We start from the raw sequence: 19,350 nt of genomic DNA, 5'->3' as shown, positions 1-19,350 counted from the left end.
CCTCACTTAACAGTTGAGAAAACTGAGGTAAAGAGGTTTATTAGCTTGCTCAGGAACATAAATGGTAGTGCTAGAGTTTTCACTTGGGTCTGTCTGACTTCACTGCACTTAAGCCCCTGCACTTAACCATTTTTAACATACTGACTGAATACTTCAGGTTTCATTTGTGTATATTGGGCTTTTTGGGTGTATGGGGGTTATGATGATTTCAGTTAATTTGTTAATCTCAGTTTATAATAGTACGTTAAAACTAAATAACAGCAATTAGTGATTCAATGTTGCAAATTGTGGTTATTCTCTTACTTGTGTCTGACACATTCTACAACTGTTATTTTTTATTTTTTATGTGTGTGAGACCTGAGCCCAAAGTAATAGTACTGTGGATTATAAGTGATTAAAAATCATAACATTAATATATGCTTATGATAACATATTTACAGTAAATAGGGTGTGCAAAGGAAATCTGCTTTTTCCCCATTTCCACTCTGCAGAAGTAAGCCTTGTAGTTCTTGGGTATGCTTCAAGAAAGTACACATATACTTACAACCATGTAATTTTGTACTAATGGAGTCGTACTGTATACATACTTTTTTTGCAACTTGCTCTTTTCACTTACTAGTATGGAGAGATTATAGTACAAATCTACCTCATTCTCTTTAGCATTTCATGGTATTTCAAAGTAGTGATGTACCATCATTTATTAAACCAGGCCTCTTTTGGTGGACATTTAGGTTGCTTCTTTAACAAATTTTTTTTTAATTAAAAAAGTATTTATTTTTTTTTTGAGAGAGACAGCATGAGTGGCAGAGAGAGAGAGGGAGACACAGAACACATAGCAGGCTCCAGGCTCTGCGCTGCCAGCACAGAGCCCAATGTGGGGCTCAAACCCATGAACTGTGAGATCATGACCTGAGCTGAAGTCAGACACTTAACCCACTGAGCCACTCAGGCGCCCCTAGGTTGCTTCTTATTGCTATTATAGGCAGTCTTGCAGTAAGCAACTTTATATATATCTTAGATAAATTTTTGGGTCAGAGAGTACAAGCATTAAATAGTTTGATAGGTGTACTCTGATTGGTTGTCAGAAATTTGCTATGTATTTATTTACACTTCTACCAAGAGTAGGTGATGAACATTTGGCTATATTTTTTTGGACTTAGGTGGCAAAATTCCTTGATATATTAAGGTATTTGAATTGGGTAGAATTCATATTTAGTTCATTTCCTAATAAGTGTCACAGGGTAGATCTGCAACTGAGGTTTGTTGGATTTAAGAGATTTGGCATGTAACCCTGACATGGGTAGATGGGCCATTTGATTGTAGGGGAGTCTCACAGCTGATCAGTGCCTTTGTTTCCATCTCTGTAAAAAGGGGTGATCATTCTGCCTGGTGCTTTCTGTGGGATGATGGAAGAATAAATGAGATTATTAGGTAAAGTGTTTCATAGATTTTTACCAAAGAATTTATGCATCTGTTTTCTTTAAAAAGGAGAGTGTTGTATAAGTTGTTACTTGTATCCTTAGGTATGTAGAGATGAAAGAAGTAGCTTTTCCTCCTTTGACTTCTTGGGAGAAGATGCTTCCACTTTAATAGTAGGACACTGGAATGGAAATATATCGCTGGTGGATAGACGGACACCTGGAACTTCTTATGAGAAGCTTATCAATTCTTCTCTGAGAAAAATAAGAACTGTTCATGTCCACCCAGTGCATAGACAGTATTTTATCACTGCAGGATTGAGGTATGTTCTTCATAAAGTTTTGTGATTCAGGCCTTTTAAAGTTAGGAATATTGCTTTAGTTTGGATGTCAAAGACCTCCAACTTTTGTGATACCCCATATGGTCAAATAATTTTGATTTCTACACCAATTGAGGTTTTATTGAATGTGATTTTTTTTTAAATTTTTTTTTTAACGTTTTATTTATTTTTGAGACAGAGAGAGACAGAGCATGAACGGGGGAGGGGCAGAGAGAGAGGGAGACACAGAATCGGAAACAGGCTCCAGGCTCTGAGCCATCAGCCCAGAGCCCGACGCGGGGCTCGAACTCACGGACCGCGAGATCGTGACCTGGCTGAAGTTGGACGCTTAACCGACTGCGCCACCCAGGCGCCCCTGAATGTGATTTTTTTTAAAAGAGAGATTCTTTTGGATTTAATAAATAGTGAAAATATTAAACCAGAACACATTTTTGTTTTCCGTGGCATCACATGCATTTAATTCTAGTCTCTTGAGAAGAAAACTTATAAAAAAAAACCTGTATGTGACATAGAACTTGTTGGTCTGTGTTCGTTTTTTTTTCTCAGATTGGAAAACCAAGTAGAATCTTGTCTCTCTATACCTATTGGTTTCATGTATATGCTACAGTTTTGGAATTTTTCTAATATTTCATTTTTTGTCTACACAATGTTTGTAAAATTATTACAGATTACAATGTTCTGTCTTAATTGTTCTTCAGTGTAATGAGTATTTGAGTGTCTAATTAATGCTCAGCACTATTCGAGAGCTCACTAAAACAGAATTATTCTCCCCTTACAGGGATACTCATATTTATGATGCAAGGCACCTGAATCCCAGGGGAAGCCAGCCTTTGATTTCTTTGACTGAACACACAAAGAGCATCGCTTCTGCATATTTTTCACCTCTTACTGGTAACAGAGTAGTGACCACATGTGCTGATTGTAAGCTGAGGTAAATTGGGGAGATAGAAATGTGTTGTTAAGGAATCTAAAGAGTCTGTAGCTACTGTGTCAGTAAACAGGTAGCTTTACTACTGCTCCCTATTAAATTGCTAGTATTATTGTTTTGTAGCCATTTCTCTGTTTCTAGCCAGATCAATAACCTATATTTAATGGCTTTTCAAAAGTTTTTGGGTCTGGAAATTTCCTTGAGATCAGCAGGAAAGGTCTATAGCTACTTCAGGAAGTAAATGTCAGGCTTTCCTTTGAGCCCTGAGCAATCCCAGAATTCCCAATAAAACCAGGCTGTGATATGTTGGAAGAAAGATAATTTTAGCATAGGGACAAACTCTTATGTTGGGGATAGTGGGGTCTGCCTTACATGTGAAATGCTTAGTGGAAGTTGTAGGCAGGCAGAAAAGATAGCAAAAATTGGGCTTCTGTATAAACTACTGGTTACAGTTTTATGGTTTTAGCTTTTTGGTACTTCCTAAAATGGCTTTAAAAATGAAATGTAAACCAGTTGAACAAAAATTAAAATATAGTGCCAGTAAAAAAGATGTGAAGAATGTTAATACAACCACAAAGGAAATGATTTTGTTCTCTTCTGTAATTCCTGGTTTTGCTTAGCATTGTAAGCATTTATTATTTTATGAGAGTTTTTACCTTAAGTGATTCTGGAATTCATTGGTTGAATAGTAGGACACTGAATGGAAATATATGACTGGTGGATAGACAGTATCTGTTGAATGTATCTGTTGAATATATATTGTGGGCCCAGCTCTAGAAAGGCACCTAATTTCCGTTAGACTCTTCTATTGGGAAGAGCCTGGTTTTCGGTTTGTGACAAATACCCAGTTAGTTTCTAGTAAAGTCTGTGAGCATTACCCAGGTGGGTGCATTAAAAGATTTAGTCACCAGGCAGTGGCAGCCCATTGTCTCTTTTCTACCCATACAGTTTTCTTTGTCTCAGAAGCTACCTATTTTTCCCATTTCTGTTCATTTGCACTGTAGAGTTTACATTAGCTGTTAATGATTCACCTTTCTGGTCATCGAAGTAGGCAATAAGCTCTAGTGTCAAGAAACTGCACTGGAATAGCTAAGTGCATAAAGAAGGGGGAGGTGGTGTGATGTGGGTAGTTTCTTTCTCTACCTGGTAGAGGCTTCTGGACTCTTTGAGTTATCCCACAAGAACTTCTCCCCTTGGTTGCTGGTCAGTCATAGTCTTGCCAGCATCTGAAAATGACATTGTTTAGTCCCTCACTAATGAGTCTCATGGGGGAATTGCTTTTGATATGTGCATGCATTTTTAGGTTATTTGTACATTTTCAGACCATATCCCTTTATATATGATCTATATTGTGATTTCTAATAGATTTCACCAGATTATCACTTTATAATGTGCATTTTACATTTGGGGTAATAGCATTTAAATAAATTATTTCTACACTAAACTATAAAGCACTGAATTTTATAATATTTCTTGTAATTTTTGTTAAAGCCTGATCCTATATATTTTAAAATAGCAATCATATTTCATATCATGAACCAATGAAAAGCTTGTTAAATACACTGATGTTTCAGAAAATTTTTGAGAAACAGTAAAAAGGGTGTTACGTTATTCTTGATCTTTATTTTGCAGAATCTTTGACAGCAGCTGTATATCCTCTCAGATTCCTCTGCTCACTACCATCAGGTAGGTTTCCATATGCTGAATAATGTAGACCCTGGATTGCTATCAGCTATTTAGAGTGCATACATTAGACATCTGATTATCAAAGAGATGTAATAAGTCTGATTTTTGTATTACATTAAGTGTCCTAGGTTGCTGGTTCCTATCCTGTTTAGAAGTGTTCTTGCTTCCAGGTTCACTGTATTTTTAAAGAGGTTCAGTCTCTTAGTCAGTAGCTATTCTCTACAGCTGGGTGGTTCTGTTTGGTTAAGGTGGATGACTGTATTCAACTTGAATTATTTATGGTATCTTATTAAAGAAGATTGTAACTACTTACCTACTGTGAGGCCAGCTGAAGCTCTCTTTGTTTATACCTGTTTGTTGTGAGCTTAAATGGTTTCCCCACCTTCCCACTTACTTTCTTTGGTTACTTTCTTTCTTTTTTTTTGCATCTGTTACTTTTAATGTATGTACAGTATTTTACATCCAACTTGCGTCAATGCCTTCTTCCTAGATGTCTCTCTGTGAGTATTTATGGAGTTGGGAATAGGGTATGCAATATGTTGACTGTTGCTTCATGCATTTTATAGTCTGTGGAAGCTACATTTAAGTGTGTTTGTTTCCTTTCTCATAAATTGTCCCTCTTCATTTCCTTTTTCAAACTTTATGCCCATTAAACCTTGATTCTTCCTTCTCCCTCCCTTCCAGACCTTGGTAACCACCTTTCTACTTGACACTTGATGAGTACTTATAACTACTTTAGATACTTTATATGAGTAGAATCACGGTACTTGTCATTCTTTGACTAGCGTATTTCACTTGACATCATGTCCTCAGTGTTTTCTTATGTTCTAGCATGTGACAGGGTCTCATTTTTTAAGGCTGCATAATATTTCATTGTATGTGTAATCCACATTTTCTTTATCCCGTTTATCTGTTGAAGGACATTTGGGTTGTTTCTACCTTTTGGCTATTGTAAATGCTACAGTGAACATGGGTGTGCAAATATCTCTTCAAGGTCCTTTGAATTATTTTGGGTATATAGCCCAGAAGGAGGAGTTTTTTAATTTTTGAGGAACTTCCATATTGTTTTTCTGTAAGGGCTATACATTTTACTTTCTGATACTACCAGCAGTACACCAGGGTTCTAATTTCTCTGTATATTCATCACTTTTCTCTTCTTCTTTTTTTTTTTTTAAGTTTATTTATTTATTTATTTTGAGAGAGAGACACACACACACACACACACACAGAGGCAGAGAGGCAGAGAGTGGAGAGACAGAATCCTAAGCAGGCTCTGCACCATGAGCACAGAGCCTGATGCAGGTCTCGAACTCAAGAACCCATAAGATCATGACCTTAGCTGAAGTCAAGAGTCAGACACTTAACCCACTGAGCCACCCAGGTGCCCCTCACTTGTTTTCTGCTCTTTTGTTAGTGATTATCTAAATGGGTGTGAGGTAATACCTCACTGTGGTTTTGATTTGCATTCCTCTGATGATTAGTGATATTGAACATCTTTTCATATGCTTTTGGCCATTTATATATTTTCTTTGTAGAACTGTCTATTCAAGTCTTGCCCATTTTTGAAATGGGTCATTTTTGCTTTCAATTTTTTAAAAATGTTTTTTATTTATTATTTTGGGAAAGAGAGAGAGAAAGGGACAGAGCGCAAACAGGGGAGGGGCAGAGAGAGGGGGGAGACACAGAATCCAAAGCAGGCTCCAGGCTCTGACCTGTCAGCACAGAGCCCAACACAGGGCTCAAACCCACAAACTAAGATCCTGACCTGAGCTGAAGTCAGATGCTCAACTGACTGAGCCACCTGGGCGCCCCTAGTTTGAGTTGTAGGAGTTACACTATTTTGTAGGTTGCCTTTCATTCTGTTGATTGTTTCCTTTGGTGCACAGAATTTTTGAAATTAATATAGTCCTATTTGTCTGTTTTGCTTTTGGTGTCATATCCAAGAAATCATTGCCAAATCCAATGTCCTGAAGTTTTTTCACTATGTTTTCTTCTAGGAGTTTTGTTTCAGGTCTTATGTTTAAGTCTTTAATCCATTTTGAGTTATTTTTGTATATGGTGTAAGATTACTGTCTAACTTTGTTCTTTTGTATGTGGATATCCAGTTTTTCTGGCACCATTTGTTGAAGACACTGCCCTTTCCCTATTGTGTGGTCTTGGCACCCTTATGGAAGGTCATTTGACCATATACATGAGAGTTTATTTCTGGGCTCTCTGTTACATTGGACTGTATGTCTTTATGCCAGTACCACTCTGTCTTAATTACTGTTACTTTGTGGTATATTTTGAAATCAGGAAGTGTGAGGCCCCCAACTTAAAAAAAAAAATCTTTTTTTTAAAGATTATTTTGGCCATTTGTGGTCCTTTGAGCTTACATATCAATTTTAAGATTGTTTTTCTATTTCTGTACAAAATGCTATTGGGATTTTGATAGGTATTACATTAAATTTATAGATCAGTTTGAATAGTTATGAACATTTCAACAATATTAAATCTTCCAATTCATGGACATGATGTCTATTTATTTGTATCTTCTTTGATTTTTTTTTTTGTAATGTTTTTTAGTTTTCAGTGTACAAATCTTTCACTTCTTTGGTTAAATTTATTCCTATGTATTTTATTCTTTTTTGTAAATGGGATTGTTTTCTTAATTTCCTGTCCAGATTGTTCATTGTTAATGTGTAGAAATGCAACTGATTTTTGTACATTTATTTTTGTATCCTGCAACGGTGCTGAAATTGTTTTAGTTTAACAGTTTTTTATGTGAGTGTGGAGTCTTAGAATTGAATTTTATGTGAGTGTGGAGTTGTGTCATGCAAACATAATTATACTTCTTCATTTCCAGTTTTGGTGCCTTTTATTTCTTTTTCTTGTCTAATTGATCATCATGTGAGTGTTCAGAATGTCCCCCTTATCAAATGCTTGTTGGTGTAATGGTGATGTCTCACAGGTAGGATCTAGCTACCTGTACAGTTGTGAACACCTGGCATTTAGATTAGTGTTTCTAGTCCTACCAGATTTATGTTGGTAAGAAACATACTTCGGGACTGTGTTGGATAGAAATGCCAAGAGTGGGCATCCTTGCCTTTTCCCTGATCTTTGAGGAAAAGCTTTCAATCTTTCACCATTGAGTATGATGTTAGCTGTGGGCTTTTTGTATATGGCCTTTAATATGTTTAGATAGTTCCTTGTGTTCCTAGTTCATTGAATGTTTTTATCATGAAAGGGTATTGATTTTGTCGAACGATCTTTCTGCATCGAGATGATCTCATGGTTTTTGTCCTTCATTCTGTTAATGTGGTATATTAAATCATTTGAGTTTTGTATGTTGAAACATCTTTGCATTCCAGATACACATCCAGCTTGATCATAGTGTATAATCCTTTTAATGCACTACTGAATTCAATTTGTTAGTATTTTGTTGAGGATTTTTGCATCAGTATTCATCAGGGATGTTAGTCTGTCATTTTATTTTTTTGCAGACTCCTTTTCTGGTTTTGGTATCAGAATAGTGCTGGTTTCAAAGAAATTTGGAAGTTTGCCCTTAATTGTTGGGAAGAATTTGATGAGCATTGGTGTTTATTCTTTAAATGTTGGGTAGAATTCTCCAGCAAAGCCATCTGGTCCTGGGCTTTTCTTTATTGGAAGGTTTTCTATTGCTGTTTTAATCCCCTTAGTAGTTAGTTATAGGCTTAGATTTTCTGTTTCCTCATGGTTCGATCCATGAGGAAATGCCATTTCTTCTGGGTTAACCAATATGTTGGCATATAATTGTTCATACTGTTCTCTTGTAATCCTTTTTATTTTTGTGACATAAGTTTTAAAAAATTTTTTTTTTTTCAACGTTTATTTATTTTTCGGACAGAGACAGACAGAGCATGAACGGGGGAGGGGCAGAGAGAGAGGGAGACACAGAATCGGAAACAGGCTCCAGGCTCTGAGCCATCAGCCCAGAGCCCGACGCGGGGCTCGAACTCCCGGACCGCGAGATCGTGACCTGGCTGAAGTCGGACGCTTAACCGACTGCGCCACCCAGGCGCCCCTGTGACATAAGTTTTAATGTCCTCACTTTCATATCTGATTTCAGTTACTTGCATTTTATCTTTTATTCTTATTTTTCACTTTTTTTTCCTAATCTAGGTGAGGGCTTGTCAATTTTGTTGATCTGCTCAAAACACCAACTTAGTTGTTTTTTTTTTTTTTCTATTGTTTGTTTTTTTTCTATTGTTTTTCTATTCTCCATTTCATTTAGCTCTGTTTTAAATTTTTCTTTTTTAATGTTTATTTTTGAGAGACACAGAGGGACAGAGCACGAGCAGAGAAAGGGCAGAGAGAGAGAGAGAGAGACATAGAATCCAAAGCAGGCTCCAGGCTCTGAGATGTCAGCACAGAGCCTGAGGTGGGGCCTGAAATCATGAACTGTGAGATCATGACCTGACTTTTAGCTCTGCTTTAATCTTTATTGTTTCCTTCCTTCTTCTAACTTTTGGTTGAGTTTGTTCTTCTTTTTCTAGTTCCTTGAGGAACTACAGTGTGTTGATTTTGAGACTTGAGTGTTTACTGCTATAAATTTCCCTCTTAGTATTGCTTTTGTAGCATCCCATAAATTTTGGTATGTTGTGTTTCATTTTTAATTTGTCAGATATTTTCTTTCTTTTTAAAATTTTTTCAATATTTATTTATTTTTGAGAGAGAGCAAGCATGAGTTCAGGAGGGGCAGAGAGGGAGACACAGAATCTGAAGCAGGCTCCAAGCTCTGAGCTGTTAGCACACAGTCTGACACGGGGCTTGAACCCATTAACTATGAGATCATGATCTGAGCCCAAGTCTGACACTTAACTGACTGAGCCACCCAGGTGCTCCATTGCCAGATATTTTCTAATTTCTCTTGTGACTTCTTCTTTGAGCCCCAAATGTATTTTTACTTAAAAGTTTATGGAATATAAAATGATCTCAGGGTTTGGTTATCAGGGGAATACAAATACGGGATTATAGATTCTATTAAAATGGCAATAACCTGGATTGTATATTTCTTATTTCTAGGGCTTCTTCTATTTGTATGTTTAAAAAAAGGAAGGGTGAGGATTCTATTGAGCTAGGAAATAGTGAACAAAAAAGGTGCAATTTTTTTTTTTTTTTAACTTTAGAGGGAGATTGCACGAGTTGGGGAGAGGGGCAGAGGGAGAGAGAGAGGGAGGGAGGGAGGGAGGGGGGGAGAGAGAGAGAGAGAGAGAGAGAGAGAGAGAGAGAGAGAGAGAGAGAGAGACTCTTAAGCAGGCTCCATGCTGAGCAGGGCTTGATCCTACAACCCTGGGATCATGACTTGAGCTGAAATCAAGAGTTGGTTGCTCAACCAAATGAGCCACCCAGGTGCCCCCAAAAGGTGCTGTTTTAACAGACAGTAACCATCCACTGAGTATAAACCACTGTACTTGGCACTGGAGATTGAGAAGTACAGAAGACATCATCTCTGTCCTGATTTTCATTTTTTTTTTTTTTTTGAAAGAGTGAGAGAGTACATGCATGTGTGAGCAGGGGAGGGGCAGAGGGAGAGGGGGAGGGGGAATCTAAAGCAGGCTCTATGCCTAGTGCAGCCGGGCTCCATCTCAAGACTGCGAGATCATGACCTGAGCCGATATCAAGAGTTGGATGCTTAACTTACTGAGCCACCCAGGCATCCCAAGAAAGGAACAACCATGAAGGGACTAATTTTCAGGGTTTTTTTTTTTTTAAGTTTGTTTATTTTGAGAGAGAGAGAGCAGGGGAGGGGCAGAAAGAGAGAGAGAGAGAGAGAGAGAGAGAGAGAGAGTGTGCATGAATCCCAAACGGGCTCTGCACTGTGAGATCATGACCTGAGCCGAAATCAAGAGTCAGACACTTAACTGACTGAGCCACCCAGGCACCCCTAGTGTTCAGTTTTATATGAAGGATGAGATTAGGCTGATGGTAACTCAGTAACTTAATGAGAAGCTTGGCAGAGAAAACCAGCATTTAGGAGCATTGCCATGTTTACTGTCTGCCGATTGCTGCCTTCAGTTATTTAACACTTACTACCTTTAAAAAACTTGCTTTTTTCACTAGGCACAACACCATCACTGGGCGGTGGCTGACCAGGTTCCAGGCTGTGTGGGACCCTAAACAAGAAGACTGTGTCATAGTTGGCAGCATGGCTCATCCACGACGGGTGGAAATCTTCCATGAGACAGGAAAGCAGGTGCATTCTTTTTTTGGTGGAGAATGCCTTGTCTCTGTGTGTTCCATCAATGCTATGCACCCAACTCGGTATATTTTGGCTGGAGGCAATTCCAGTGGGAAGATACATGTTTTTATGAATTAAGAAAGTTGCTGAGTGTTTGGTTTAGCAACACCAATTTGTTCAAATCAGTGTCTAAGTAGCCTAGTAATTCATGTGCCTTGGTCTGTTTACTTGTTCATATGTTCTTCTTAGCAAATATAAAATTGCTTTATTAGTAAGAACTGTGAGCAGAATGTACTTTTAGTAAGGGAGAAGGCTTTTAAGTTGTTTCTGTAGGTTGGGGAGGGAATTTGAGGGGAGGCTATGATTGCTTCAGCACTTTAATCAGGCAGTATATTGAGAAATTCTAGCATTATAAATTACAAAGCTTTGGTTATTATTAAAAGTTTTTGTGGTTTAATGATACGGGTTTTGATAGTGACATTTGGATTTGTGGTTTATTTTATAGTTTGGAGTGAATATTTATTTCTAGACTCATATACTGGAAGAGATCCTAACTTAGTGATTTTCAAACTTTTAATTTTTTTAAATAGAGAGCTCTTTTTTCCCCCGCCTTTAAATTCAATGTTATGTGAAATCCCAAGATAATTGTTGAGAAGCCTTAGTTGACTTGGGCAGGGCCTGGGTCTGTGTGTGCTGACCCTTTGATCTCCTCTAGATGGCTCTTGAGACATGGCTGAGGAATTCTAGGTCTTCTAGGAACAAGGTTTGGATCTGCCTGACCCTTGTAAGCCAGGGTGAGATTGCCTTCAGACCAGTGTTTTCCACACTGTGGTTTATAGCTATTCACATGAAATCAGTTTAGCCATGACCAGAGTTTAAAAAAAGGAAAAGGAAAGAAATAGTAAAGAATAGGAAACATAGAGTAAAGGTTATTTTGTGAAACTTAGTTATATATGCGTGCATATTTGTACGTATATATGCACATGTATATTCTGATGTAAAATATATGTCTTTATTATTGTGGTACTGCTGTAGGTCATGGTTTAAGAAGTGAAAGCTCCTGCCTTAGAACGTCTCAGATACACTTACCTATCCCTGTCTTTAAACTCTCCAGAGGAGATTCATTATCTTCTTAAGTGAATACCTTCATTCCTAATTCATATTTGGAGGAAATGTTATGAAAAACGACTTTTGGCATTTTTTGTCATAAATTTTTTTTCCCAGAAGTTAGGGCAATTTGAAAGTGTTTGTTGTTGGAAGGGTAGCTACAAAATCAGTGACTGACATTACTGTAAGATATTACCTTTTTGCTAGATATTTACCTTGTTGCTCTTCAGTGACAAACTACTACTGAAGGACTATTATAGTTTTTGGCAATATGTTTGAATTCTAAGAGGAAATGTCTTCTCAAATTGTGTATCACAGAAATAAAGTCACATGTATAATTTCCTTCTCTGTAATCATTGAGGCCTAGTTTATTAAATAGGTTATAAGTAATAAAAATTGTTTTCTTGATGAGAGGATTATAGAAATTGGTAAGTGAAATGGAAATATTCATTTATGAAATGGAAGGGAAAGCTAAGTGAGGTTGACTTCTATTAAACTGCCCTGGAGATAATAAATGAAGCCTGTAGGCTCCTTTCCCTTTTCTTTTCTTTTTTTCCCTTTCCCTTTTCTACACCACTTCATTTCACAGGTCCCAGAGTGTGGCTACTTTTGTGAAAAGTGCTCTTTTTTAAAGATATTGAAAAATACTCTCATTGAAATTAGTACCATCATTTAAGCTTTGAATCCTTGATGGTAATTGCCCGGTTTCTGCAATAAATGTTAGCAAATTCTTGATGTTTGTCACTTTTGTGGTTTCTTTTGCCATTTTAGCTTCATAAACTGTAGTATTTATATCTAATTCCAGTTAATAGAGTTCTGTCTTCTTGATGCAATGCAGGAAGGAAGGAGAGTGAGTGGGGACTTGTTTCTCAGTGATAAGCTCTATAATGGAGTAATTGTTTAAATCTACAAAGCACATAAAGGAAAATTGTCTCCCTTAGGACATCCTTAAACTGTAATCTGTTGTGAAAGGTACTTCTCCCAGAGACTTGCTTAAAGCTTTATGGCTTCTGTAATTATTCATATGTTATGATTGCTTTCTCTCTTTTTTTAAGTTGGGCTTTATGATATCTCTTAAGCACGTAAGCTCTGTATTCCTCTTGAGTCATTTTCTTTGAGATGCCCATCCTTTTATGCCCTTAAGGAGGAAGGAGACGATTCTCAGGCGGACAGGGACTTGGTCAAACTCGGAGAGACTTAAAAATGATTAGGAATTAATAAATCTTAGTTCCTTAAGTCCTGTTTTGGACTTCATGCCTTTGAGTTTTCTTTCCACAGAGATGACTTTGCAAAGGCAGTTCTCCAGGAAAGCAGGGAGCTTGGGGCTGTGTACACAAAGATTTAAATCCTTTCAGTCAGTTATAGTACATGGGGAGGGAGGAGGGCAGACACAGGTATCTTCTGTATCAACCCAAGAGGAAGCAATATATGCCCTTTAACTTCAGGTTCCAAAAACTTAGGTGTCCTTTTGCTAGGCTGTCCCTTCTGATTTAGTACTTTTTTTGGTTTTTCCTTTTTAGTATGGTATTGATGGCCAGTAAGGAGTTTTAGTTCCAGGACAGCATAAACCCATATTTTGGTTCATTTGGTTATAAGTGTTTTTGGATTTTCAAATGAAAAGGTGAAATTTTGTGAGGAAGATAACATTTAGCACAGAGGCAGGAGTAAAAGGTTTTAAGGTACCTCTTCCTAAAATGAAAGCAGTGCAAGAGGAAGTGTTTTAAAAGTATCTTTTGCCTGTTTGATTCTACTCCATCAGCAAGTTGTAGGGGTGTGTAGAGGAAGCCTGTTCATGTGCTAAAACCAGGAGTGTATTCTCTTGTAGAGGGGCCTGCTGATGGTTGAGGAACCCTAAGCAGAGGGAGTGGGTGCTAGAGCCCTGAAAGGGTCTGTACATAGGGGGTCCTCATTAAGTATCCATAGAAGAGTGGTTGCCTTAAAGCTGTAGGATCATGGGGGCACCTGGGTGGCTTAGTTAAGCGTCCAACTTCAGCTCAGGTCATGATCTCACAGTCCATGAGTTTGAACCCCATGTTGGGCCCTGTGCTGACAGCACAGAGCCTGGAGTCTGCTTTGGATTCTGTGTCCACTTTCTCTGCCTCTCCCCATCTTGCACTGGGGGAAAATAATAAACAAATGTTAAATAAATGTTAAAAAAACTGTAGGATCATGGGAAATCACCACTCACATCCAGTGGTTCTTAGGCTTTTCTTTTTTGTTTTTAGAGAGCTTTCTTTTTTTCTTTTTTAGAAAATGGTGGGGGAGAATGGCAGAGGGAGAGAGAATCTTAAGTAGGCTCCACACTCTGTGCTGAATCCTACGACCCTGGCATCATGACCTGAACTGAAATCAAGAGCTGGACACTCAACTTACTGAGCCACCCAGGCACCCCTGTTTCTTAGGCTTTTTACTTTGCAGATCACTTTAAGCAAAGACTTTGTCATTAGAAACAAAAACAAAACTCCACTAGGGACAGGATATTAGATAATCATTTTATAGGTGATAGGAACCTCTGAAAATTTCGAGGTGGGTTACATGATTGGTGCTTTAGGAAGATGATCTGGTAGCAGAATGGAGCATTAAAGGGCAGATAGAATTGAAAACAGGAAGATTAGGTAAGAAACTAGCACAGTGGACCCAAGTTTCACTTTTCATCCTCATGGAATTTAAAAGACCATTACCAGTTTTGTAGCCAGAGTGATGGCTATATAATCAGGTGAGATAATGTTATAGGAATATATTTTGTAAGTTGTAATTATCAGGTTACTGTAGCAGTGACACCATTCTATTCCCTTCATAGGAAATGTTTTCTGTTCTTGTTCCAGGCTTGAGAACACTGGTCTAGAAGCTGGACCATCTAGGTTCTTGTTTATAAAAAAACTTTTATTTTGAGAGAGGAGGGGAAGGGCAGGGAGAGAGAGAATCTTAAGCAGGCTCAGCACCGTCAGTGTGGAGCCAGATGCAGGGCTCCATCCCACAGACTGTGAGACCATTACCTGAGTTGAAATCAAGAGTTGATGCTTAACTGATTGAGCCACCCAGCTGCCCCTAAGATTTTATTTTCTTGAGTAATTTCTACGCTCAATGTAGGGCTCAAACTCACAACCTCAGGATCTCATGCTCTACTTATCGAGCCAGCCAGGCACCCTGGACCATCTTGGTTCTACTTTTGGCTCTATGTAGCCTTAGGAAAATCACTCCTTGGTTTTCCTCAACAGAAAAATGAGGTCCAATTCACCTCTAAAATTATTCTATTATTACAGTTTCCACGTTTTTAGTAGTATTTATTTTGGGGGAAAGGTCAAGGATGATAGATGGATATAAGCAAAATGACTATTATTACTATTTTTTTTTGAGAGAGAGAATATTAAGTAGGCTCCATGCCCAGTGTGGAGCCCAACCTCATAACTATGAGATCATGGCCTGAGCCAAAATTAAGAGTTGGATGCTTGACTGAGGCAACCAGGTGCCCCAATAAAATGACTATTTTAAATGATTCTAGTCATGAACAGCAGTCAGCTGTATAAATCCCCCTGGTATCCTTTTATCTCTGTGTTGGTAACTTTAAGGAGGAAAAAGGGAGACCAGTTGTAGGTTAAAAAAGAGTCCACTCTTCAATGATATTTAAATATTTATTTAAGTTTAAAAATAATTTTCATGGCACCAATGATTTTATGCTAACTACATACTGCATATGTAGAAAAAAGTACATTGCTTTGAAGGAAAGTATAACTTAGAATTTTTGGCACACGAAAGGTTTACAACTATACTTTTTAATGAAACTAAGAAATTCACATTTGCAGGTAGTTTACCTTCTACTGCTTAAAGATGCAGTACACTATTCTTTAGTAAGAGTTTTATTTCCTCTGATGGATGAAGCTATGGAATCCATTGTTTTTTTCTACAATGAGATCAAACTAATTTTGAGAGAAAATGGGAGACATAGTGGAACACAGTAAAACCAGGTTAAAAATCTGAACAATGTTTAACGATGGGGCGATACCAAAAAGACTAGTCACCAACAAAGGAGGTTTGTTATTCAAGCACTACTTGAAAAGCAAATTGAAGGAGATTTTACTATCTGTATTTTGTGGGGTAAGCCCTGGAAAAAAATAACCCAAAAGTTTCTGTTCAGAGAGCAAAATCCAGCTGTTGGAAGTGGTATGGACTATTGTACTGTTAGAACTCTAGACACAAGTAACATACCAGGAAATGGAATATTGTATCTCTCTTTAATGTGAATATGAAAGGTCACTGTCAAGGTTATCACTCACTGCATAGAAACACCATATTCTACAGACTGAGGTAGGAACACTACACTAAAAGGTAATCTGCTATGTTGCATAAGACAGTAGATATCCAGGTTAAAACCAGCCCCCTATCTCCTGACAGCCTTTTCATCTCTGAGTCTACTTTTCACTTCAGTCCTGTGCTAAATAAAGCCTTCCTGTGTAGATGACAAGTGGCAGTGGATAGTTGGTTCTAAGTGATCCCTAAGTTTTACTAGGATCTCCTTCAGTTTGTCTTGTCACTTGGTAAATAGATGTTTGTAATTCTGCTCTAATTGTCGCTGGTATGGAAATGATCAGACATTCCTCTTCCATTCTTAGCTTCTGGTGGAGTTTTAGCATTTAAACACTTGATCTTGCTCATCTTGGCATCAGTTACCTCTTTGCTGGTTGGTTGTTCAAGCACCCTTTAAACAAGCAACCCCAGTGCCTCCACTGGGAAATGGTCCTGGGCCTTTAGCAAGTCAGGAATGGGAGCAGAGCCAACCCCCTTTCTGCTAACATACTGGTAAGGAGCAGTTTTATTATCTAGATTGGGGTTGGCAAATTATGGCCTGTGGTCCAAATTCAGCTGTCTTTTTAAAAATAAACTGTTATAGAACACAGCCATGTTCCCTTGTTTATGTATTACCTATGGCTGTTTTTGTGCTATGATGGCAGAGTTGAGTAGTTGCCACAGAGTATGGCCCACAAAACCAAAATAAAAAAAATATGTACTATCTGACACTTTACAGAAGAAGTTTGCCAACCCCTGGTCTAGATGAAAGGGCATTTAGAATTGTACAATCCACTCCCCCCACCCTGCACCCCCTGTCAATTCCATGTCTGTTATACTCTGTACATGGACATGATTCTGCTATTTCAGGGGACAAATTAGGGGAGAGCAAATCTTCAAGTGACTCATCCTGTTCTGCATTTGGGGCTGCCCAACATCACGTGATGTTAGCAGCCACTCCACTATTGTGTGGGTCCCAGGAATATGTCTACGGACTATCCTTAAATAAGTCCTCAGGCCCCAGATGACTTAGAAATCTCTCCCTGAGATGAAAACGAGATCTTGTATGTGAGTGGTTGTTAAGAGTTGCAGAGCTTGGGCTTTGGACCCCACACTCACCCTTCACATGCTATGCTTTGCATGCTTCCACAGCTTCCCTCAGCAAGAATGGCAAATACTTTCCTACAACTCTTATTTTCCTGATGCAGAGGATGACCCTAGGGGGCAGTATTTCTACATCTAATTGTTGGTTTCTGCCACGTTCGCTTTCTTTCTTTTGTAGGCATCTTTTAGTATGCCTATTTAAAGAAATCCTTTTCTTGGTCCCTTCCAAGGCTCTTTGTTGATCTTGGAATTCTCTTTTCTGAAGCTTTTCATTCTCAAGATTAGTTTCTTTCTTGCATCATTTAGTTCATCAGGCTCTATTTTCTTAATCCATAAAGTAAAAACAAAATATGAATTGATAAGAAAATAACATCTTGTTAAAATATAAATTGAAATAGTTTTTTTTTGGGGGGGGTACAAAATAGGTACTGCTCTCTGAATCTCAACAGTTTCTTAGGTACCTAAGTTCTCGTTTCTGTTAACTACACTTTGTCCGACATTTCTGACAGTCTTATCTCAGGCACCACTGAATTCAACTAATGTCTCTGAAGCACTATAAAAATCTTGAGGTTCTTCAGGAAAAAAAAAAAATCACAGAAGTCTAAGTTCATTATATAAAACTCATGGCGATGCCCACTAGGATCTCTAGTCTAAGGGGACAGACTTACCCCACCCCTGCTGCTGCTGCTGCGGTAGCGGTGGTCCCTTCAGATGCCCACTCTGCTCAGATTTGAAAAAAACAAAAGGAAAAGAAAATCCAACTCAGACCATCATAAGAAGCAACTTTCCATTTAATCATTCTACATGGATGTTTACTTTTTTCAAATCTCGTCTGGCAGGAAAACCTACAGATAGTTCCCATTGTCCAGACCCCTGGCCTGTGCTGCTGAGGCTGCACTGATGAGCCTACTGGAGCCCAGTAGGAAAGCTCCCGCACAATACAGAAGACGACAGCTCTCTAGTCTTCAACTAGTGTCCCATCTGCTAGGTGACACTACTGCGATAATCCGTAATAGTAAAATAAATTATTTTTATTTGATACTTTCAAAATAATACACATCTATGAAAAATCAAAATTCAAAACCAAAAATTATCCTGCAAATCGGGAGGATGAGAAACAGAGTCGCTGAGCCTTTCTTGAAAGAACCTCTGAAGGAAATGAGTTTTCCCAGTTTGTTTAGATAGGGCATGAGCCTATCCTCTTTTTCTTCTGGGAAATGACCCTCCTAGGCTGTGGACTTTGAGTCATGAGAGGAGGACTTGGTACATGTGCCGATGGTTCCGCGATGGGTCCCATTGCTGGGAATGGGTAGCCGGGCTCCTTGGTCCACCTGGCTAGTTATTGGGAGGAGTCATGCCTTCTCAGGTGTCAATGAGCAGGCTCACCACTGAGCGGATTTTGCAGGCAAACCATCGCCTGAGGGGACAAAAGTATTGATAGTGGAATTGTTCAAACTCGGGGGTCTGGCGGATATCGCGGAAAAAGGCAATGTCAAGGTCAGACTCGGTAAGGATGATCAGGAGGAGGAGCAAAACAAAGAGGAGTCCCATGGTCACAAGGAGCAAACGGAGGACACTTAAAACAAACTTATTCACCTGTTCCTCCTCTGGCCTGCCGTGCCCCTGACACAGGGCCCTCAGCTCTCCCCCAAGGGCCTCCACCTCTGTAGCTGTTGGAGTGCTGGCTTCAGACTCCTTCTCTTCTTCGATGCTGCAGGTGGCCCCATTGATCTGCCGGGAAAGCAACATCAGCTCCAGGCTGTGCTCAGCCACAGGGGTGGGCAGCACACTGTCTGCAGGACTGTAGGCTTCGTCTGCAATCACGGCGACTCGCTCATTGCTATCTGCCCGGCTGCTTCTCACATGAGGCAGGAAGGTGTCCCCGTGGGAGGAGGAACGCACTGGCGTGGAATGGGCACTGTCCCGGAGGGACTCGAGGCCTGGAAATGCAAAAGGAACGTGAGAAGGCTTTCTGGGTCCCTGTGTACACTTTGCTGTCTGGTGGAGGCAGCACCCGTTCTGTTTTATATGGTAACTAAAATCTTGGAAGGAAGCCCCCCTGTACACTTCACGTGACAGTGGCTGCTGCATGCTGTTCTGATGTATCAGGAAGAGGATAAGAGAAGCAGCAGACATCAGAGGGGCCATGGTTGGAGGTTTTTTTCTTTTTACATAGGGTTTTGGCAAGATTTGTCAAAGATTCTGCCTTTCCTGCTTTTGACGTCAATTGAAAGACATTCTGAATTGCATACCATCCCTGATTCAGAGCTGGGGCCACATTTC

General features: G+C 39.0%; 2 protein-coding genes across 3 annotated transcripts in view; one reads left to right on the top strand and one right to left on the bottom strand.

The window, feature by feature from the left end:
* WDR76 (WD repeat domain 76) overlaps window positions 1-12,412 on the top strand; it is a 65,131-nt gene extending 52,719 nt beyond the window's left edge. For both annotated transcript variants that reach the window (XM_030318308.2, XM_030318310.2), the window contains 4 exons: window positions 1,524-1,741; window positions 2,538-2,690; window positions 4,320-4,373; window positions 10,455-12,412. In XM_030318308.2, coding sequence (XP_030174168.1) covers window positions 1,524-1,741; window positions 2,538-2,690; window positions 4,320-4,373; window positions 10,455-10,710 — 681 coding nt within the window. In that variant the 3' untranslated portion in view covers window positions 10,711-12,412. The remainder of the gene's footprint in view (window positions 1-1,523; window positions 1,742-2,537; window positions 2,691-4,319; window positions 4,374-10,454) is intronic.
* Window positions 12,413-15,297: 2,885 nt separating this feature from the next.
* The window catches only part of FRMD5 (FERM domain containing 5), a 323,028-nt gene continuing 318,975 nt past the window's right edge, over window positions 15,298-19,350 (bottom strand). Inside the window, exon 14 of the mRNA XM_030318271.1 lies at window positions 15,298-19,007. Coding sequence (XP_030174131.1) covers window positions 18,430-19,007 — 578 coding nt within the window. The 3' untranslated portion in view covers window positions 15,298-18,429. The remainder of the gene's footprint in view (window positions 19,008-19,350) is intronic.

The sequence above is a fragment of the Lynx canadensis genome, chromosome B3, assembly GCF_007474595.2.
Source record: "Lynx canadensis isolate LIC74 chromosome B3, mLynCan4.pri.v2, whole genome shotgun sequence".
NCBI lineage: Eukaryota > Metazoa > Chordata > Mammalia > Carnivora > Felidae > Lynx > Lynx canadensis.
This window is presented reverse-complemented; position numbering and strand designations above follow the sequence as displayed.